This window comes from Rhododendron vialii, chromosome 6a, assembly GCF_030253575.1.
Source record: "Rhododendron vialii isolate Sample 1 chromosome 6a, ASM3025357v1".
Taxonomy (NCBI): Eukaryota; Viridiplantae; Streptophyta; class Magnoliopsida; order Ericales; family Ericaceae; genus Rhododendron; species Rhododendron vialii.
The window spans coordinates 34518970-34543118 of NC_080562.1; the positions used below are offsets into that span (position 1 = coordinate 34518970).

General features: G+C 38.3%; 2 protein-coding genes across 3 annotated transcripts in view; both read left to right on the plus strand.

Annotated features, from left to right (window-relative positions):
• Positions 1–9651, plus strand: part of LOC131328944 (glycine-rich cell wall structural protein-like) — a 28795-nt gene extending 19144 nt beyond the window's left edge. Inside the window, exons 2-3 of one of the 2 annotated variants that reach the window (XM_058361930.1) lie at positions 8575–8707; positions 9300–9651. In XM_058361930.1, the coding sequence (XP_058217913.1) occupies positions 8596–8707; positions 9300–9580 (393 nt within the window). In that variant the 5' untranslated portion in view covers positions 8575–8595 and the 3' untranslated portion in view covers positions 9581–9651. Of the gene's footprint in view, positions 1–8525; positions 8708–9299 lie in introns of those variants that run through there. The other variant, XM_058361929.1, reaches the window with a different exon arrangement.
• Positions 9652–20626: 10975 nt separating this feature from the next.
• LOC131328948 (abscisic acid and environmental stress-inducible protein-like) lies at positions 20627–21613 on the plus strand. The gene is made up of 2 exons (XM_058361935.1): positions 20627–20876; positions 21259–21613. The coding sequence occupies exons 1-2, from the start codon at positions 20759–20761 to the stop codon at positions 21444–21446; spliced, it is 306 nt and encodes a 101-aa protein (XP_058217918.1). The 5' UTR covers positions 20627–20758; the 3' UTR covers positions 21447–21613.
• The last annotated feature ends 2536 nt before the right edge of the window (positions 21614–24149 follow it).

Below are 24149 nucleotides of genomic sequence, written 5' to 3' on the forward strand. Positions count from 1 at the left end.
TTCATTGCAGAATTCACCCCTGGAAGCCCGGATGAAGAAGCATTGGTGAAGCCTAATTATGGAATGCTAGAACAACAAGAGGCTCGAAAAACGTGGAACTTATTTAGTGGAGACGTTTGGAAGTTACACGTTGATGGGGCATCAAACAGCAACGGTGCGGGTGCAGGGGTTGTCCTTGTAAACCCTTGTGGAATCCTACACGAAAGTGCTATCATGATCAACTTCCCAGCCACAAACAACGAAGCTGAGTATGAAGCACTGTTGGCTGGACTCCGAGCCGCGACAAGTTTACAAGTTGAAGACCTACAAGTTTTCTGTGACTCTCAGTTGATTGTCAACCAAGTAACAGGGGATTATGAAGCTCAGGACCCTAGGATAATAAAGTATCAGGCTACGGCTCTTGAACTAATCCGAGGGTTCAAGGGATTCCACATCGAACAGATCAACAAAGAGAACAATGCTCATGCCGATGCTCTTGCAAGTTTGGCTTCGGCAAGCAAAGCATCCGAATACAGACACATCAGCCTCGGCGAATCCACCAGCCAAGCTTTGAACTCTCGGACGAAGTTCTCAACATACCCCTCGGCCCTAGTTGGATGGATGAGATCGTCTCGTTTCTCAAAAATGATACGCTACCCTCGGACAAAAAGAGGCCCACCGTGTACGCAGCAAGGCAGCCTACTATTGGATCTCTGAGCACGGCCAACTCTACAGAAAAAGCTTCACAGGGCCATATCTTCGAGTTGTTCATCCAACTGAGGTCCCTATCATTTTGACCGAACTTCACTCTGGAAGCTGCGGTTGTCACTCCGGCGGATGTTCTCTCTGTCAAAAAGCTCTCAGTCAAGGATACTTCTAGAAAGGAATGAAGAAGGATTATGAAGAAGTAGTCGAAAAGTGCAAACCTTGCCACTTTTTTCCCCTATACCGAGGCAGCCCACTCAATCTCTCAAACCTATCACTAGCCCTTGGCCCTTTGCCCAGTGGGGCTTGGATATAGTTGGCAAACTCCCAACTGCCCCTGGGGGCTTCAAGTTTTTGATAATTGCAACGGATTATTTTTCAAAGTGGGTGGAAGCCGAGCCACTTGTCACAACAACTGAAGCAGACGTTCGGAGATTTGTTTGGAGGAACATCGTCACAAGGTTCGGCGTGCCTTATGCAATAGTTTCGGATAATGGTTCTTAATTCGTCTACAAATAGTTAACAGGACTTTGCGTTGAGTTCGAAATCAGATTTTTCAATTCAACCCTATCCTACCCCCAGGGCAACGGCCAGGCCGAAGCTACAAACAAGACTGTCTGTGCTGGCATCAAACGTCGGCTAGACTCTAAAAGAGGAAGATGGGCCGAAGAACTGCCTCGGGTCCTTTGGGCCTACCGCTCCACTCCAAGATGCTCCACTGGCCAAACTCCCTTTGCAATGGCCTTCGGCATGGAGGCTGTCATCCCACTTAAATCCAGGTTCCCAACCCTGCGTACTGAAACCTTTGATCCCCAAACCAACAATGATGCAGTGGCAACCGAGCTTATTTTAACCGAAGAAAAGCGAGACGATGCCCAGCTCAAGTTAGCCAACTATCAGCAGGAAGTCGCTCGGGGCTACAATCAGAGCGTAAGGCTTAAGAAGTTCAGAACCGACGACTGGGTCTGGCGTAAAGTTGTCCGAGCCAACCAAAAGACAAAATTCAAACCAAATTGGGAAGGACCCTACAGGGTGATTAAAGAGGTCGGCAATGGCTCATACAAGTTAGAAGACAAAGAAGGAAGGGAAATTGAAAACCCCTGGAACGCTCTAAACCTCAGGAAGGCATACCTTTGAAGTTTCTCATCGGTCTCAATCTATCACACCAGCTATCAAGTCTATTACTTTTCTCTTAACAAAATGTTGTACCTGTTTTGGTCATCTTTTATTTAATGAAAAGTCTCTCCTATTTCTGAAGCATCAATGTTCTCTATATTTTATTACAATGTTCAAACATCGATCACTATAGCTCGGCATTCTAACCATTACAACTACGTTCGGATTTATTGACCACAAACACATTATGGCTCGGACAACTTGCTTTCCAGCCACAATTCGATCAACATATTGGTTCGGCTATGTTCATACTTTGACTGGAACTATTTGCCACTTCAAATATTTACTTAACATATTACCTTGGTACAAGGCTGGCATTTTGAGCCGAGCCTCATACCAGCGTAGGGGCTGTTACAAGTAAATAATGACAAACTCGGACAACTTGACGTCCAAACACAAAACAATAGATGAACTTAAAAGTTTGTTCTCAGCACGGCTATGTTCATAACTTGACTTGAACTAAATGGCCACATCAAAAAATTACTTCACCTATTACCTTGGCATAAGACTGGCATTTTGAGCCGAGCCTTACATCAAAATAGGGGCTATCATGAGTAATTATCAAAACCTTGAAAACAAGCCAATGTTGCTTGACATTCGGCCAAAACTCAGAAAATATTTCTAAGGCATAAGAGAAATATTCAGTACAGTAACAAATTTGAGAAATTTTTCTAAGTCACTGAAAAGCTGGAAATTCAGAAAACCCCTACATAAGAAGGCTCGGCTAAATAAACAATTCAACGCCGTCCCTCTTCAAACTATTACATCTGGCACGGCAAATTCCTAATGTTTGGAGCCGTCCAGTCCAAAACAAAGTTTAAATCCCTTGCAAAATATTCAGAAACAAAACAAAACTTAAGGAGAATCCTAAACTCGGGCATCTTCAGCAACTTCGTCTTGAACCTTGGAGTGACTGTCACCTTCACCAACCTTCTCCTGTTGATCGGCCGCAGGCGCATTGACCATCTCTTCATCATCATCCTCAGGAGGTAACGGTTGGCACTCTTCTTCGGTGTACGGAAGCTCCAAGTCAGGCACGATCGGCTCGGGAAGCTGCTTCAGAAAGCCAGAATCGGCTTGAATTGCCATTACCGCAGCCATCGCCTCGGCACCGGCAGTATACCCCAGCTTAAAGAAATCGGGAAGCCGAGCCTCAAGCTCGTCATTCACCATCTTATGTGCTATCTGGGTGTACTCCAGTGCGGCTCGGTTTATTCCGGCCTCATAGCCTTTGGCGTCAGCAGCTTTGAGTTTCTCTTTTTCTTCTACCCTCGTTTTTTCAACATCGGCCTCGGCAGCAGCCTTAACGTCGGCAAGCTCCTTCTTCAGCCTCTCCACCTCTGCTTCAGCATCCTTTGCTTGTTGATCTGAGATCCTCCACTTGGTTCGGTAGGAATCCCGGTCAGATCTGTATCGTTCACGCTCGGCAGAGACTTTGGTGGCCTTGTCATAAGCCTTCAAGGCAGCTTGTCCGGCCTATCCAAAACATGGAAATAAAGATTACCACAAGGAAATTCCAAAGGAAAAAAAATCTCAAGTACAAAAACTAAGCGCGAGTAATACCTGCACAAGATGGGAACACATTTCTCCAAGCCCAAGGATTAGGTCGGTCGGCACCTGATCATAGTCTCTCGGAAGAGCTAGACCCTTTAGGAGCGTCACTGCAAGATTTGGTTATTCCTTAATGGAATCACTCAGTTGCAGGACCCTGCCGTCAGACATGGTGTAAGAAGGGCTGAATTGACGATGAATGGCTGCCTCCGTCGTAGGGTCGGTAAGGTCGATGTGAGGTTCGGGAAGATTCCTTTGTTCCTTGGGCGGAAAGGCTCGTGCAACAGTTGATGGAGCTGATTGAGAAAGGTTTGATGGTGGAACATCCTCAGATGTCTTCTGTCATTTTTCTTTTTGTTGAAGCTGCTGGTCCGAAGAGCCTCGGCTTCGAGCTGGGTTAGCCGACTTCGTTGGGATGACAGGCCTGGGGATATTCCTCCTCGACATATCTTCGGCAATGGGAGCGATTAAATCGTCGGATGAAAATGGAGTAAGCCACTCCTCGGCCGTAAATCCAATCTTCGGCAAGCGCACACCCTGTTGCCTCTTCTGCCGAACTCCCTCAACGTCTGAACCTCCCCCCTTCTTAGAAGCTACAGTTGTCTTTAAGGCGCCTGTTTTCTTCTTTCCTGGCTCGGGTTCTTTGCCCTTTTCCTTCCTCCTCAGCACACCCTTGTACGAGGGTATATAGTCGAGCAAAGTTGGAGCATGTTGGTAAACCTGGGCGAGAAGCGTATCACAGGCTTTCTCTCGGGAATTAGTATTAAGCCCCTTCGATATAGGACCGAGCTCTGCAAACGAAAGATGGCAGAGATGAAAGCGTTAGGCAACAAAAGAAAACCCGAACGAAAATTTACTAAAATAGAAAAAGAGCGGTTCTGTGGTACCTCTTGTATCCTTAACCTTAGGGACTGTGTACCGACGTAGACCGTCGCCAAACTCGTAGTTCCCGTGAACTTCAAGGTAAAAATCGGCCCATTTATCCGTGTCGGATAAACCTTCGATCAGAGGGCTCTTTTTGGGTCGGGTTGTAAGGTACCGACGACCAGATTTACCATGACGAGACATGGTGTATGTGAAGAAGAGGTCCGTCGGCCTGAAGTCCAGATCTTGGCTCTCGATCAGGGCAATTACCGACATGATGATTCGGTAACTGTTGATTGCCAATTGATGGGGTGCCAAACTTGTGTTGATTGTAATCAAATTAAAGGTTCTATGTGTGTCTGCTCTTCTGTGATGGACTTGATATTTGATTTGATTTTTATGGGTTCTTGTGATTCATTCTAGTTTGCTAATTGATTGAACAAAGGGGGATTTGTCTGAATTCGATCAAGTATCCTAAAAAGAACCCTTCGTTTTTTATTCCGGTTCCTAAACGAGTAAGTAATTTAAAAAGTTAGTATTAAAGAACACAAGACATAGGGTTGGTTCTCTATCTCAGATTTACAAGAATCGAATTGAGTACTCCATCAGGGGAATGAGTTCACTAGAATCGATTTTCGCGTGCGGGAGGTGTCCCGATTTTTGCGAAGGGTTGGTCGCCGGTGGTGATGGTGGCCGCCAGTGGAGATGGGAGTCGCGGGTGGGTGTCGCCGGTTTAGCGGCAAAATCAAAAAGTAGAAAACAGAGGGTCCTTTGCACGAAGAGGAGAGAGAGAGGACGAGGGCCTGACCTGAGATAAGAGAAAGAAACGGAAAGTGTACGGTACACGACCAAGGGATCCTGACGCTCCGTCGGGCTCACTCCGGCCACCGGACAGCAATGGAGTGTTTGGATTGTGTATCTACACACATCGAATGCCGTTGATTCTCACGTAGACCCACTCGTTTTTTTTTTTTTTTTGAATTTTTGGACTGCTTAAATCGGCCGTCCGGTGGCCGGAGTGAGCCCGGCGGAGCGTCAGGAGCTGTAGCAACACTCAGAAAGAAAAGAAAATTTGGGTGGGTGGATGGGTCCCAACTGCCACGTGGATGATATCATCTTTTAAGAGTATTCGTTCTTTGTCTATAGGATTTTTCTTTTTTAAAATCAGAACCAAATCACAAAATCCGAAAATTGAATCAAATTATTCGGTTTGGATTGGGTTGGTTTGGACTGAAATCATAATTTGATGGTTTTTTTCTCGCCCCTATTAATAAGTGGTGCGTTTGTACGTTTCGCGGTAATAGCAGCAATGGAAGTGCTTTTCTCGCAAGGGAAAAAAAGAGGGGGATTTCTTGCGCAATGATGTGGATCTTATGAAATACGTATACGGCAACCATGTATTACTTAAGAAGTTAATCCCATGCATCATGATCATTATGAGTTTATATTTTTTTAATCAGTATATCGAGATGAGGTAAACTGCAAATAAATGAAAATTTTAAGCTAAAAATTTGAGGTATATGCCCAAATAGGAATGTGCAAAATTCCTAAAATTCGCCTATTGCTTGAGGCTGTTGGAAATGTTATAACATTCCCAAAAGTTAACTAGTGAGAATTACAGTATATTTTTAGTGGTTCAATACCTAAAGTATTTCTTTGACAATGTCTGGGTTAATTCACTGATTTTATTGAGGACTTTTAAATTACATTCAATATGTCGATTACGTATTTAATGATATCCGATCAAGTTGATTTTTTACATGCATGTTCAATTTAACGAGTTCTACGAAGTGAACGTTTTCAATCATTAGAACAATATCGGAGCGAGGCCCCCTTAGCCGAGACAGCATGCTACAGCTCCCCCAACTCCCACAAAACTAGGATAATCATGGGGGAGAGGAGGATTCAAAAGTCAAATAATTTGAGAATCTGATTCTTGGTTCAATATGTCATTAATTTGTAGCAATTGATCGAGGAAATATGTGGCAGCGAATTTTCATTACTCTTCAAGATTTCTATCAAGTGGTGTCTTAACTTTGTACCTTCTTGAAGATATATTCCATTCTGTGGCGCCCCAGCCTCTCTTTGATATCGATGATATTGTAGAAAAAAAGCTTAGAACAACACCCCAGTTGCAACCTGAAAAGCAAAAGAAGAATTGTTTGCATCTGAAAAGAACACCCAGCTGGTTGCTCCTCAAATTTATAGGTGGACTTGATCTAAGATTTTGGGGGTTATGAAGAATTGTTTGCCCCAGTGTATATGCTTAATTGACCTAGAGATAGAGGTCCCACGTATATCGATCGCCCCTGCTATTGCATTCGGCCGAATCAACTGTCCATATTGGTTGGTCCATCTCCACAATCGACTGGGCCTAATTTGCTAAAATTGTTTTTACGGGTAACAATTTTACCACAAAAATACTTCTGAATGTTGAGTGTGAAGACCGATTAGTTTTTTGTGACCCTGGTCCGGACCACCGTGAACAGATTGAAGAATTTGAAGTTTCTAGAAATCTGATCCGGGCTATAGTAAAGTTGGTCCGGACGAACGGACACTCGAAATTACGCGAGAAGCGCATTTTTTAATTTAGGTTTTTTTTTTTTGATGTACTAGTTGGATTATAAAAGCAAAGCTAGAGTTGCCTCCTATTGTAATGTTGTTCATCTTTTCATTATAGTGAAACCCCGAGCACCCCGTGGAGTATGATTAGGCAAAGGGTGGCGATATTGCCACGATTCACTATGTTAGGGCCACGACAGTTTTCTTAATATGACAATTTTACCCCAAGATTCCTCTCTCTCCTCCCTTCCCTGCGAGGCCACGTCTCTCTCTCTCCTCGACCGATCGCAGACTGTGTTCCGCTTTACCTTTTACATTTCTTTTTCTTTTTTGAACCTTCTTTACCTTTCATTCTAGTTCTCACTAGTTTGGGTGCCCGATCGAGAGACCAGGCCATGGAGGATGAAGGAAATCCAAGGTCACAAATCTGAATTTGCTCTCCAACAGCTAGGATAGAGACCCGACCTCTTCTTCCCCAAACAAGACCAAATTATTGATGCAGGAGTGATTGGCGCTAAAATTTGATTTTTTTTCTCTTTGCAATCACAAAATTAGAGGAACACCTCCTTAACCCATCAGCAGTACTGATTATTCATCTATTTGATTGAGGAGGCGTTCTCTTACATATTGTCTATTGCATCATTGCATGTAATTGGGGTTCAGAGTGGTCATTTGGGACACATTGAAGGGCTACAATTGAATGGGGGGGGGGGGGGGGGGGGGGGCATATTGTCTATTGCATCATTGCATGTAATTGGGGTTCAGAGTGGTCATTTGGGACACATTGAAGGGCTGCAATTGAATTGGGTGGGGGGGGGGGGGGGGGGGGGAGATATTGTCTATTGCATCATTGCATGTAATTGGGGTTCAGAGTGGTCATTTGGGACACATTGAAGGGCTGCAATTGAGTGGGGGGGGGGGGGGGGGGGGGGGTGGGGGGTTTGTTGGATGCATGGGATAGCGGTGGCTGTTTTTTTAAGGAGAGATGATAGAGAAGGTCGAACAGAGGGCAATGGGTTTTTTAGCAGTGAAAGACGAGAGAAAGGGATGCGAATGGAACGGAGTGGTGTGCCAGAGACAGAGAGAGAGGGGGGGGGGGGGGGGGGAGGGGGGAGTTGGGCAGAGTTTGTCTTCATTTGACCGGAGGGTGTAAGCGTCAGTCCACGTAAACCTTCGTGTCCCTAACAAAAAGCCTCATGGCATTATCACCACCCTTAGGCAAATTGTTTAAATCGAAACCACGTATATCATGCACATGTCTCGTCTTTCGATTGCTTGGTACGTTTCTTTTGTATGTGTGTTTGTTCTCTAGCCATAATATTAAACGACTCGAATTCTATACCATACGCCTGAATTACAGGGTCCCGGTTTCGAAAATTAAAACCCAACTTTTGATATGGACCAGCAACGGAGGTACTATCAGGTATGCCATTCATAGACATGTCCCACCCTGAATAAACAACTGGTAAATCAACTCGAAATAATTGAACAGGGGATTAATTTGATCAGAGTGAAATGAATGCATGAGATAAGTCTCTGACTTTTGCAGGAAATAAAGAGACCCCAACTCTTAAACGCCCAACTACATCTTGACCCGGCCATGCTTCAACTTGCACTCATTAATTTGTACTCACGTGAGTCACGTCTTTACTTGATCTCCCTAGGCCTATAAATGGGACATCAAATTTGTACTTAAAATTGCATTCCATCTTCACCTGTTGCTATCTTTGAAACATCGTTGACAGCCAAGTTTGCAAAATGGGTTCGAAAGCAATTGTTTACCTTGGCCTTTTGTTGGCCACTCTTGTTCTAATTACCTCCGGGGTAACTGCCAGGGAGTTGGCTGAGACTTCCACCTCCGAGGAAACTAGTGAGTCTACATTTGTGTTTGAATTCAGTTTGCCCTATATATACTAAGGTTTTAACATCTACCGTTACATTCTGTTCTGTATCAACCGAAGCATTTCGTTTCCTTTTTTTGTGTTTTTTGTCTTTCGGTTCCGTTAACACTTTGTTATAGCAGTGAAATGGAAAATTGCATGTGTGTATGTTCTAGCGTTGAGGCTTATTTAGTCATTGTACAAATTTTTTTTGTCCAAAATAAATTTTCAAACGGTCACAAGTACTACTTTTGATTCTCGCTATGTATCATCGTTTTTCAAATATTCTTGATACCGTTACACACCACTATGGTTATGTGTCCCGATAAGACTGTTATTTGAAACATTGCTTAATTTGGAGTACCTTTTATGAAGGCATGCGTGCATGATATTGTTCCACTGGCATCTTTACTTAACATGAAATATACGAGGAGTGAAAAAAAGTCTTTCCAACTTTTGCCAGTCTCAAATTTCACGTTCATGTGGCATGCTTTAACAATGTACTACTAGAAATCCAAATCGACTTTGCATAATAGAACGTGAAACAGCTAATTAAATGCATGTACACGATTATTTGTGCAGCTCAAACTGCTAAACAGGCAAAGGGAGTAGAGGAAGCCAAGTATCCAGGCGGAGGGTACGGTGGATATCCAGGCGGAGGGTACGGTGGAGGCCCAGGCGGCGGATACGGAGGAGGCCCCGGCGGCGGATATGGAGGATATCCCGGAGGCGGGTACGGAGGAGGCCGGGGTGGCGGATACGGAGGAGGAGGGGGTTGTCGTTATAGGTGCTGCCAACGTGGTTATTATGGAGGGTGTAGGAGGTGTTGTTCTTATGAAGAGGCCATGGAAAAAGGGAACTGATCATATATGTACACAGATAGCCTTGCTATGATCTTTGTGCAATGTGTCTGTGTGAGTATAAAAGTACTACGTACGAATAAAAAACACGAGTGGAGGTGATCTGATCTGATCATGCCCTCTTGAAAAATATAAATGTGTTACAGTTCTCTTATGGGGAGAATGCAGTGGGTGTTTGTGTATTTGGTTTTCAGGCTGTCGTGAATTACATAATAATATATTGTTATTAGTATTAAGTAACGTGTTCGTAGTTTCATCCCTATTTCTGAATAGGGAGGTCAGGGTTGGAACCTCATCGGAAGCGTTTGGAATTTTTCTTATTACAAACTTGCTCGGTTTTGAAACACAAACCCTAATGAGAACTTAAAATATATAAAACTTATCCTTTCAGCCGAAATCTATATTACTGAAACTAAATAATATGATACACCAGCATAAAATTCAATTAATCTGCTTCGATCGCTAGCTTATTTGAAGAATAAAAATGAAAATTAGCCAGTGCGGTTGACTCTTTCGATTTCGCAGTGGATTCCGCTGGTCCAGTTCCTTATGCCCCGGATCCAGATCGTGATCGAGACCTAGTTCCCACCGTAGCTCATCGCTGTGTTCTGAACCCCGTAACCTAATGAAGTGGGTAGGAGTATTTTATGTTAGAGGTTAGAACTTAGTAACATAATCCTTGAGCGCTCCCCCTCACAATCCTCGATCTGCGCTCTCCCTCTCGATTCCTGCTTGCGCGAATTTAAGTACTTTGGGATATTTTTAAAAGACGCTTTTCATACTTATGTATGCGCACACATATTATTTGACTTAGGGTTCGAATAATTATAATCAATGAACCTTGAACCTTACCATTTCATTTTTATTTTGGTAAAAAATGGTGCAACGTTCTTTTTATTTTATTTTTATCAACGTTTTTATTACTCCCTCAATTCGCCTTTGTCGGTCCATTTTGGAGATTCATGCTATTTTTAAATCATTTTAATAATAAAACTAAGTGACATATATCAAATAAGATCCATATTGCATATTTTTTGGAGTCCATGTTGAAAAATATAGACAATTAAAAATGGTACAAAATCCCAAAAGGGGTAACAAACATGGACGGATGGAGTATTGGAAAACACTGGACTGCTTTTTGTCCATTGTAATGTGTTTCTTGGTCCTCTGATTAATGGGAAGATTTAGTGTCCTTTTAACTTTGAAGTGTTAAAAAGACTGTTAATGCGTTGCTACCATCGCGATGGTAAAAAGATTGTTCTGGTGAACGTGTCCTCTTATTCGTGAAGAGCTTCGATCTTCTTCTTTTACAGCCACCAAACCACACTAGATCCTCTTTATTGAAGGTATAAGTAATAAAGTTACCTCTCTCTCTAATAGCTTAGGCTTTTAGATGAGTTGATGATTAACAATATTCTAATACCCTTCATTCCCATGAGAGCATGGTCGTGACCTATTCGGTCGTGCCAATAGCGCTACCAAACCTACCTCAGAGGATGGATATGCCATAAGGCCGGAACAGACATTAAAGTCTGGGCAATAGATAGACATGCTTGGCTGTTGTCATTTTCCAATTATTGTTGAAACTGGTTTTGATATTGCTTTGGATGGATCGGGGCCCTACATAATTCAATGACAATTGGTTATATTGCCGAGAAAAAAAAAAAAGACAATTTGTTATATTCCATCCTTTTTTGTGTGTGTGTGTGTGTGTGGGGTACAAATTATATACTGTACTCCATTTCATCTGGCTGACAATAGGATGCTGTATATATATATATATATATATATATATATATATATATATATATATATATATATATATATATATATATATATATATATATATGCACATGGTGGATGAGTTTCATAATCAAAGGATCATATAAAAGTAGTGTAATCCCATACCTTGTATTCTATGCATGGGTTCCCATTGATGAGTTGTGCGTGTGAAATTCTAGCGTATGGACCTTGAATTCCTAACCTTCATATAAAAATTAATATACTACTCCCTTACCAAAAAGTTTATCCAGTCTGCAAAAATGATTAATTAAAAAAAATAATATTCTTTTTGCAAAACACATTAAGTGTGTGTGTATTATGTCACAAGAAATACACAGAAAGTTATAAAGCCTACTTGTTGTATTGATAATGAAAAATCCATGAACTTGTTCGGAAAAAAGAAAACAACTTTCTCACTAAGTCACAACCTTTTTTTTGCTCGGCAAAAGTCACAACCTTATAATATAGGTTTTCTTTCTATGTGAATTTGGGTTAATTTGATGCTTGTAGAGGGGTACCAATATACTTAAATTTTGCTATATATATAAGTATGTATTTATAGGAGATATGCATTGGCGGTAGTAATAGTCTTATATATTGAATGTTTAATTTTTCTCTTTCTTTTACTTTTCTTTTCTGGCCTTCTCTATGGTTCAAACTTTCTTCATATCTAGAGTTTTGGTTGTCTCGATATACTTTTTGTCGAGTTTTAATAAAATCTTTTCGCCAATAAAAAAAAAAAAAGAAGAAGAGAAAACTGGAGGTGCCATGGCAGTCCATATCCACCAAAAGCCGTAGGTCCGTCCCAGAATGCGAAGACAAAACCAAAAAAACAAGTGTACCAGAGAAGAACACCCCCGGTTGAAACCCCAATCAAGTTAAGATCTGTGCATTTGCTGGATATATTTTTCCAAAAAGATTTGCGCATAGATATAACTCACTCAGGCCGACATGGATAGGATTGTCTGTACTTATGGCCCAGTCAGTGGCGCCTGCACGGAAAATTATTTTGGTACTCTTGGGATACCGTTACGTGGTGTCCAAATCCTAACACCAATCCACTTGCACAACACATTTCTGTAGGACCAATCACTGGGTGTTTTGGCAAAATAAGCCACTTGGTTGATATTTTTTTATCCAAAATTATTATTTTGCATTTGTTAGTTTTGTATCAAATTTTTTTTGTGAATTATTAGTTTTTTTTCTAAAGGAGTCGGAAAAGAAAAAGATTATGATCGAAACTCACCTGAATAAAGCCGAAAAATTTCGCTTTTTGGTTGATTTTTGTCTTTATTCAAAAAGATTTAAGTTTGAACAATAATTTTTTACTTTTCTTATTTCTATCGTCGAGTTTAACCAACAATCTACAAAACTTTGACGCGAAAATAACAAATGCGAGAAAATTTTGAATAAAGAAAAAAAAAAAGCCAAGTGGCTTATTAATTGAGAAAATCTTTTCTACGGATGTTTCCGTGAAAAAGAGTTTTGCGGAGCCCTATCGCCTGCATCCAAAGTGTATTGGACGGTCCGGATTTAAATGAAACTTTTCCGGAAAATGGACGGCCGCGATCGCTCACCTCCATGATTGTCTTACTCAACGGCTCCTCCATGAATAAGACAATCACTATTAATTTAGCCAAAACACCTGTGTAGGGAGTCCACATAAACGTCTAGTGCGGAGGGGAGGGTTGTTGGCAGTGCGCCATGTACACTGAATAATTTCTCCGGCTGCATACCCATGCAGCTGAACACCCTAAAGTATTTGTTTTTGAATTTTATGTGTACAAATTTAGTTCTATGTTATGAACACTTGTCAATTCAAGTAGTAGTAATTCATAATTGAACACATGGTACATTCACCCAAAACAAGGTACAAATTCCTAATGACCAGGGAAAATGATTTAGTTGTATCGATATCGTGTTCTGACTTTTCTCTAATCGACAGTCGACTCGATATCTCAAAAAATAAGAGTGTGCATTCAAATAGATCCGTTCTAATAACCTAATTAATGGCCACAATTTTCACCAAAAAAAAGTATTAAAGAATTGTTGCACCAGCTTGATTTTGCTTGGCTCAAATTCATTGAGAACACTTGCAAAAATCTTATGTATTACGTATTTTATTTGTTCATCGCTCAACTCACACTAATATATCAAATTTTATGTCGATGTTATTTGTTAATAAAGCTAATAGAGTTAAGGTAATTATAGACCACTCTGTTAAAATTCCTAGAATTGGGCCCAGTCGATCTGAAAATACTATGTCGAGGCTATGTTATAATTTTTTTTAAATTTAAGTTAATGACCCATATGTCCAAATTCTAACAATACTCTGGAATCATTCTTACATCCACTTGATCTTTGTAGGCCTATAAATGGGATATCAGAATCGTGCTTATTAAATTCCATTCCACCTTTAATGATCTACTGCTATCTTTGAAAAAGTTGAGCCAAATGGATTCAAAAAATATTGTTTTCATTACCCTTTTGCTGGCTACTACTATTCTTCTCATTACCTTAGAGGCAACAGTCAGGGAAGTGACTGAGACTTCTACCTCCAAAAGTCTGTACTTGAATTTGAACTGAACTTTCTCTACACCTTTAATGACGGCTTGCATGAACATTATTCCACTGTCATATTTTGTTTAGCGAAGCCCGTGCCCGGAACCTAGCACATGCTATTTAGAGCATTCCACATTAACTCAATAAAGTGTACATCGATCGATGTGTTATATTTTTGGTCGGCAATAGATGATATAATATTAATGGATGTGTTATATGCTGCGCACTTGATAAATATGGAGCTTGCACAGAGTGCTGCAAGCAAGTAATGTTGAGGCCACGAAAAAAAGGAAATTCATCGACGCTATGTCTCACGACTACTAATTAATCAGAAAAGATTACCATTTTGTGTGTCTATGCATGCAGTTAGTTAATATGTGCAGGCATATCATTTTTTTTTGGGAAATTTTTATAAATGGTCCCTCTAGTTTGCATGAATTTTCATTTTCGTCCCTCTAGTATCAATTGTGTTACTTTTAGTCCTATAATTTGCATTCTGTCTCAATTTCGTCCCTCTCGCTTACGGCGTTAATGAAACAAACGGAATTGGAGGACAAAATTGTCATTTCTCCTCACAGAGGGACTAAATTGAGATTTTATGCAAACTAGAGGGACTATTTCTATAATTTTGTTTTTTACTTTTGTTTTTGTAAATAAATTTAAAATACATCATATATAATATATTTCTCATCTCACTTTATATTGAATAATAAAATATACGTTGAAATTTTGTAAAGTTTTTATTATATACATCACAAAAAATATGAGAAAATTTGAAAAACGACCCTTATGTTAATTGTCTTGGTCTTGTATTTTTTTTTTCAATTGAATTTTCACTATCGTTATTTTTTTTGTCACATGATTAAAAAGAAAAAGTTGTTCAATAGTATTTAGAAATCTTGTAATTGTGTTTAATTAAGCAATGAAACACTATTAAATATTAAGAGATCAAATACATTAAAATATGGGTATAAGTGTATTTATTTTGGGACTTACTCATAAGATCACTCATATAACAAATAAACACGGATTTTAAACATTTTTTTTATTGGGTGAAAAAATAAGAAGATTATAAGAACATGATACAAAGACATTAGCTAAGGGATTGATTTGTACATTTTCTAATATTTTTGTAATGTGTAATGAAATATAAATTTTCCAATATAGTTTGATTACCCAATAAAAAATAATTCAGTTGTCAAATACATTACTTATGGTCTTTTTTATTTTATTTGCAAAAAACGAAAGTAAAATGTAAAATTTTAAAAATAATCCCTCTGGTTTGCATAAAATTTCAATTTGGTCCCTCTGTGAGAGAAAATGACAATTTTGCCCTTCAATTCCGTTTGTTTCATGGATGGCGTTAGGGAGAAGGACAAAATTGAGATGGAATGAAAACCATAGGGTTAAAATTGATACAATTAATAGTAGAGGGACGAAAATGAGAACTCATGCAAACTAGAGGGACCATTTTTATAAATTTCCCTTTTTTTTTAAGCTGAAGCTGCAGAACATGCAACAGCTGGGCTAGGAGATGCCAAGTACGGTGGTGGAGGATACCCAGGTGACGAGTACGGATGTTGTTTTAGATGCTGCGAACGTGGTAATTTCGGAAGGTGCAGGAGGTGCTGCTCTTATATCTTTTTTCAATTACAGTTCTCTTATGGGGGAACCATGTCCATGTGTGTATTTATGTGTACGTATCTGGTTTTCAATTTGATAAATCACAAGTCATAGTATTTCAAATTAAGCACAGAGTTGTTTAATTGTTTGTTTCATACCTTTTATATTGTCAACATGTTCTCTAATATGAGTATTTTCCTCCACATGTGGGTTAAACACATGTAAACATGTGGAAGTGCTTTTTTTTTTCCCCCTGTTAAAAAGATGATATATTGCTATTCACAATGATGCGTAAATGAACAATTACACTAAACTAAGTAGTATCTTTGTTGAAATTAACTAGAACCACAGATAGTAATGACGGTAAAGGTTAGTTTTTTTTGATCTGCAAAAAAGAACTCGACAAAGGGTACTTCGAAGAAAATCAATCTAGATACAAAGAAAGCTTGAATCATAGAGACGATCGAAAAAAAAAAAAGAAACAAAAAAACAAGAAACAAAAAACATCCAATAAGAGATTAAACGAAACCCCAGATGTAGAGTGGATAATCAACCCAAGGTAGATTAGATCACCACAATACCAGAAGTTTACAAAGATTCCATCCAAAATACAAAACCTCATAAGATTAGTTCATGAAAACAATAAAAGTTACAGGAAAATTGATCGTCTATGGATTGACTGTTTGGTGAAAGGGGGCATTTGGCTCATAACCCAATTCTGGGAAAAAGAGTACCAAAAGGGGCTAAATGATAGAATAAGGGTGCATGGTGCAAGATTGTTTAGATCAAAGAGGTAAAGTGATATAATTTAAGGGGTTATCTATAATTAACCCTTTCCAAGAATCACAATTCACAAGTACCGCATGTCCAAAACACGTGGTTAATAATCTACCGGACCACTGTCGGAATTTAAGTCTTATTAAATACTCCATCCCAAATTCATGATGCCTTGACAATCACTGTTTAGTGCAGTTGATCAGTCATTACCTCTCCTTTGTGGAAGGTCTTCGAGCCCCACATGGGCAGGCCCTTTAGGGGACTAGGGCTATGGATAGCTTCTGGTCTTCCCGTGCTAACTCTAACACCCCCACTAACCCCCGCTGATGTATATCGCCGTGGCAAAAAAAAAAAAAAAATTTCATGATGCCTTCTATAGGTACCGTCCAAAACAATACCGATAGAGTATCGATCATGTATGAGCCCATTTTGAAGTCTCATATAAATTATCCAAACTGTTCATTATTTCCTAAATAATTTTTTGAGTGCACTTGGCAAATTTGAACTCGATCCGATAAATGTAAGTACTTAATCCAATGTTCTTATTTTTTTTCCTTTTTAGAATTCAAGATCCTATATTCTAAAAGAAACAATGGACTGTAAGACAAAGCAGTTACATTTATTGGATCAAGCTGAAATTTCACAAGTGACCTTAAAAAGTTATTTAGAAAATAACAAACGGTTTGAATGTGGGACCCCAAAAGGGAGCCTATACAAGGTCGGTTCCCCATTGGTATTGGTTTGGTCAGAGCTATCATTTTGGGACGAAATGATTATCATAGTCACATAAATTTTTAGTAGGGTCCTTCGTTCTCGTTCTCAACATCGTTCTATGCTCACACTTTCAAATCTTAATCTTGCAAATTTAGTACTCCTTCCGTCCCATAATGTTTGTCCGGTCCGCAAAATAAGAACGTAAAAATAATATAATTTTTGCAAGAAAAATTAAATTTTTTTTAATAATTTACAAGATATCGATGAGTTCTTTTAATTTATGAAAAAAATTTGAATTTTTTCTTGAGAGAAATGCATTATTTTTTAGTCTCCGTTTTGCGGACCGGACAAACAATTTGGAACGGAAGTAGTAGTAACTAATTTTGAATGATTTTAAAGACACTTTAATATACGCTTGCACTCGTGCTCTCGCTCCCACTCGCCCGGTTTGATAGTTAGTGATAGACTGGTACTGGGACCACAAGTGAACTGTTCTTACCATTGCGATCGAATAGTCGACTTGTATTGGATCTTGTGGACATGTCCCGCTAAATAATTTCTCCCAGCACGTGCTAGTCATTTCAACTGACATAACTCGATTTAAAATGTCAACTTGCAATCTTTAAAAAAAAAAAAAACTGAAAAATAGATGAAGAAACGAGTAGCTAATATAAGCACTTGTTCGTCTGGGATACTCAAAGTCTTTGTGCACAGTTTTAATAAAAAAATTATACATATATTTTTTTATTCATTACATTTTAAAATTTTTTCAAAATTCAAACCACACAAAGTCTTAGCTGTTTTTCATGTCTCGAAAAAGATGATTTATTCTGTCCGCTTTCTGAAATAGGTAATTTAATGAAGTTTGGAAGACGACAAGCAATCAAACTTACTACAATTGTGATAAGAATGGTCCCCTAACTTGATATGGGTGGCCTACCTCTTTTGCTTTATCTTCAAAATGGAAATGGATAGGCTAAGTTATCTTCCAACTTGCAAGGCATATTATGTACCCGGATCAGCACCACATAGCCATTTATGGGGTTTTTGGGAAGCAGATTTTTGCATTTTTGCATTCAATTTATGGGGTGTTTGGGAAGCAGTTTTTTGCATTCTCATTTTTGGATTTTAGATGTTTGGTTCTTCCATTTTCAAACCACATTTTCCAAAATCCATTCACCAATTTTGGTAAAAGAAGCTGAATCCGAGAATGAGCTCAAGAGGAGCTTTTCACGGTTTTCCATTTTTCACTTCTATATTAAATGACCAAAATACCCTTAACCATTCCTACATTTCCACTTCTACATTTGACCAATTTCCAATTTCCATTTCACGAATGTGGGCCAATGTTGAATTCAAAGAAAAAGTCAAACATCAGATGTTTGTTGCTGTGCAGTAATACGAAATTTCAAAAAAAAGAGTAAAGAAAAAACATATTTACACCTGTTGTAACAAAATAATAAAGACAAATGGCAATTTGGTAAAAATCCAACCCATAATTCATATTCAACATTCAATTACCAAACACTACTATAGTTTCAAAATACATTTTGCATATATCTTCTAAACACTCTTATCATACTTAAAATACATTCTGGCCATAATCCAAAAAGTCAAAAAATTGAAAATGAAAAACCAAAAAGTAGGCTCCCAAAAGTCTAGAGACAAGGTATTTTGACACCGTTTTTTTTTTTTACTTCATGCATAGACCCAAGTGTGGTGGGCTCTACAAAATTAGTGTATATAGAGTTCAAAATCCGGTGTAATAATGCAGTGTCAGTTGAAGATATAGAATAACATATAAATTATCATGCTTGCATATCCATCATTTTAAGTCTCCAACAATTATGCCAAAACAATTGTGTGGAGTCCACCACACTTTAGTCTATGGAGTTCAAAATTTGGTGTCAAAAGGAAACTTTGCCTTCTTTTATATACATATATACTAGGGCAGAGGCACGTGCTATGCACGAAATTGTCATGCCCGTAAGTTAGACAACCAAACAAAATAGGTCTAATTTTTTTTTTTTACTTAGCCTTTTTTAAAGTTAAATAAGTTTGTTTCTTTCTTCTTTTTTTTTGGAATTGCATATTTTTTGTTAAATTGAAAGAGTTTAGATGAATTATTGGAATTTTGGTGATGTGAAAACTAGTCTTATTCTTAAAATATAAATCAAGTAAATTAACAATATGTATTTACTATAGAAAAAGATGTACTCCCTCCGTCCTCTTTTTAAAGTCTAGTATTCCATTTTGAGCTATCCCTTAATAAGTGTCCATTTTGTAAAGTTAGTGGATAAAAGTTGGTACATTTTCCATTTGGTCCCTAAAAGTAGATTCCATTTTGAAAAATTAGTGAGTAAAAATGTAATAATGATGTTTTCATAAAGGGTAACTAGAGAAAGTGGAGGTAAAAGTTGATGTGAAAGGTATAATTATGATATTTTCTTAATAAGTTGGATTTACGAAGCGGGACACTTAAAAACGGACGGAGAGAGTACATATTTTAAGTTGAAGTTGGAGGGTACTTGTATCCTCTGAATTATAGATTTGAGCAATGACTGTCTAAGTGTAAAGCTTTGACTATAGCAATAGTAGTTTACGTAATCAAGCATGTATTTAGTCCTTAAGTAATTTAGTTGAATATTATAATTACATACACTTCTTTTTTATACTGCTGATTAAATTAGTTCATTGGCTTTTGTCTACATGCATTGGTTGCAAGGTAATCAATTTTGTCCTTCCATATCTTTGAAATATAAATACAGTCACCAAGATTTCTCTCACTAGAAAACATTAAATTGCAAATTTTGTTTTGGTAAGTAACATTAAATTGCTATTATTACGCTATAACCACAAAGTCAAGAATGACTGCCGAAAATTTGGAAAGACAGAAATACCCCGCAGAAAATGGAAAACTACTCACACAAAAAGACAAAATAGAAGCATATTTGAAAGGGCACGGATGGAATTCCTCAAAAATCCGAAAACCCATGAAAGTAAAATTTAATTCGCGTGAATAGTGCATTTTGGTAAGTAACATTAAATTGCTATTATTAGGCTATAACCACAAAGTCAAGAATAACAGCTGGTAAAAATCGCAAAGTCAAGAATTACGGTCAGAAATTTGGAAAGACAAAATACCCCCCCCCCCAGAAAATGAGAAATTTCTCGCACAAAAAGACAAAATAGAAATATATTTGCAAGGAACAGTCTCGCAGAAATACCCCTGCAAAAATTTCTCGCACAACACACAAAATATACGTGGTTCCTCAATACCGGGTACGTCCACGGGAGCGAGAGCGGCTGTCTTTTCTTATTCAATCAACTGAAATAAGATTTACAACATAGAGTATTTATAACTACTCTATTCTAAACCCTAATCCGGCATTTGGCCTATTTCTAAAACTTCTTGGCATCTCTTCGTACGAACATATGAGCCATAAGTTCTAGCAAATCAAATGTGAATTTATATTACAGTCGTCCAATATGATATCACTCAAATTACATTGTCAGAAAATCACGGATTTTAATCGAAAGGATGGAGGCCCATGTGATAAGTTCAGACTCTGTATGAATTAAGATCGAGGACCCATTTTCCCAACCACCAGCTACATCCTGACCCATACGTCACTTACACGTCGATCGAAACCTCTTTGATTTGAGCCTATAAATAGGCATCAAAGTTGCACTCCAATTTCATTCCATCCAATCGAGTGGAAAATGGGTTCCAAAACAGTTGTTCTCCTTGCCCTTTTGTTGGCCACTGTTCTTTTCATTACCTCCGAGGTCACAGCCGCCAGAGATTTGGTCGAGACTTCTACTAATTTCAAGGAAACTAGTGAGTCTATTTTTGTTTGAACTGATCAATTTTCTACATGAAATAGTGAATACTACATTAATCCAATAGTACGTCTAGTTATGACATAGTATTCTATAACATAATTCACAGAGTTTAGTTTTGTTCACCCTCCATTTAAGAGGGTGAACATTACATTCCTCTTTATTGGTTGAAATGATGTGGACCCCACTACAAAGTGATGTCATGCTTACCAAAAAGTGTGTTGCATGGTAAGCATGACATCACTTTGTGGTAGGATCCACACCATTTTAACCAATAAGAGAGAAGATAATGTTCACCCTCTTTAAAGGAGGATAAACAAAATTGCACTCTAATTCACAGCGGAACACTTAACTAAAAAGCATGTTTATGATTTGTGCAGCTGAACAGACAAACAATGGGGTAGAGGACGCCAAGTATGGTGGATACAATGGCGGCGGAGGGTACAATGGCGGCGGAGGGGGGTACAATGGTGGCGGAGGGGGGTATGGAGGGGGATGCCGTCATAGATGCTGTCGTTATGGAAGGTGCGGGTGCTGCTCTGAAGAGGCCGTGGAAAAAGGAAACTAATCGGAGCAAATGCCTCACGGCCGTGCCGGATCGAGGAATGTTAATTGCAATATTGTGTTGCTTTTGTATCAGGAGCCTTGAATAAAAAGCATGAGGGGAGGTGATCCCATCATGCCCTTTCTAAAATTTAAGTTCTCCCATGGGGGAACGATAAGTGTGTTTAATTATGTGTATTTGGTTTTCAGGTTGTGATCAATCACGTAATATAAATGAATAAGTGTGATGTTTCAAGTTACAAAAAATTGTGCCTTTCATAGTGGTAGTAGTAGTGCTAATTAATGGTGGAAGTGCTTTTCTTGTTAAAAAAAAGAGAGGAAAAAACATGAAACGAAAATGCTACGTACTGTCATAGCTAGATGCGCGTCTGTAAACCAATCAATACGTAGCGGGCATTTGGAATAGTTCATTCGATGTCCAAATTTTGCATTCATCGAACAATTTCGGATACATCTATATTTGGATCTATTCAAGCGAACGTTGTGTCGATCCGCAGGTAGCATTGCTAAAAAGAAGTTATTGAAGTAGAGGTGACAGTCAGTTTATCCATAATGCAGGGACATTCACATTTTAATTCTTATCGTATTTGTATGTGACAGATCTATACACGGGATTATTATTTTTACATTCAACTAAATAATGTGTTGATTTCACATGGGTCGATATAGAAAATCTTGCATAATAATTGTAACAATTTTTAGTTTTTTCTATTCCCTCCGTTCCTTTTTAAGTGTTTTACTTCGTAACTCCAACTTATTAAGAAGATATCATCATTACACATTTCACATCAACTTTTATCTACATTTTCCCTACTTACCCTCTATGGAGATATCATCATTACTCTTTTACTCACTAATTTTTCAAAATAAAATCTACTTTTAAGGGCAAAATGGAAAATGCACCAATTTTTATCCACTAACTTTGTAAAATAGACAGTTATTAAAGGACAGCCCAAAATGAAATATTAGACTCTAAAAAAGGGACAGAGAAAGTACCATTTATCGACCACAACTCAAGTTAGACACGTAATGGAAGTGGAACAATAAAGGTCAGGGGATTCAATTATTTTACGATTACAAACACTTATATAAACATTTATGCAAATCCACTCACATTTATATTGGGCCCAAACATACTACACCTTCAGCGTGTGGGCCCCGCCAAAAGAGGTGAGTGCATGTGCAAAATATTTGTGTGTGTATTTGTGTTTGTGGTTGAATAATAATTGTAAGGAATTATTTGACCGTCTAACGTACCTTCCGATACGGTGACTATTTGGTTATGTTATATGATTCTTTATAAAAAAAGAAGAAGAAGAAGAAGAAGATGAAAGTGTTGTTTATGGGAATCAAATTCTTAGAAATTTTCTTGAGTAGTAATATCATCAATATGATTACTAGGAATGAAATTTCTAGGAAGTTGGTACCTGAAGTAATTTCATTCCGTTGATTGAGTCAGTAATCTTTTGTAACAAACAATTAATTTGGAAATTTTTCAAAGTCAACATTTTTCTTTTTTGTTTAATGATTGAGTGAGGAATCTCATATTACCACACCATGGGGTAAGGGAGGGATCTGATTCCCATTCTATTTAGAAATGTGATTTCTGATTAGATGTGTCATCAGGAATCACATTCCTATTCCTGTTTTCCAAACGTGAGAATCATGAAAATATGACATTACCATCCTATTACTGTCGCTTCATCGAAATCGCGGAAGTATGACATCACATCATCATTCTTCCTCAAGGTTCCCAACTGAGCCCATAGAGACTCGTGAAAATTTTATTTTATTTTCTCTTTTTACACCAAAAATTGATTACAAAAGAAATGTGAGTATTCATACTCTAATGGTATCGATTTTATGACCTGTATATGATGAGTTATAGAGTACCTATTTTTCATATGGAGAACAAGAAAAGAGTCAGGACTCTTGCATTTTCCTAGGAGGTCGGGAGTTCGAATTTCTCCACTTACGTATATGTGTTCTTCTCTTAGAGAATTTTTCTTTTATTTCTTTGTTTCTACCCTATAATGGGCTTATTTCTTGAATTGATTAAGTCGTTGGACTTGGTTATCTTGTGGACGTTGAGTTGTTGGGTTTGGTCATCTCGTGGACTCTCTTAATTAATATAGTGTCCTGAATTTGTACCTTATACTTCATATTTAATGTAAAATAATTTCTTCTATCGATTAAAAAAAGAAAAAGAAATTAAAGAGCCTCAATAGCATATATAGGGCGTAGTCAGGTAGCTATGTGGTGATGGATATATCTTGAGTTAGTGGACCCCCCTTATCAAAATCACTATTGGCATATTGTCTGTCATTTTCCAAACTTCTTTAAATTTGCTACTCCCTCCGTCCCTTATTTATAGTCCGGTATTTCATTTTGGGCTGTCCCTTAATAAGTGTCCATTTTGTAAAGTTAGTGGGTAAAAGTTGGTGAATTGTCTATTTTGTCCCTAAAAGTAGATTCCATTTTAAAAAGTAATTGAGTAAAAGTGTAATGATGATGGGTAAGTAGGGAAAGCGGAGGAAAAAGTTGATGTGAAAGGTATAATGATGATGTCTTTTTAATAAGTTGGAATTACGAAGCAGGACACTTAAAAAGGGACGGAGGGAGTACTATTTCAGGAAACGGATCGACAGAACAATATATTTTCCGAGACATGAAAACCCACTCTTTTTTATTTTCAATGAAGAAAATT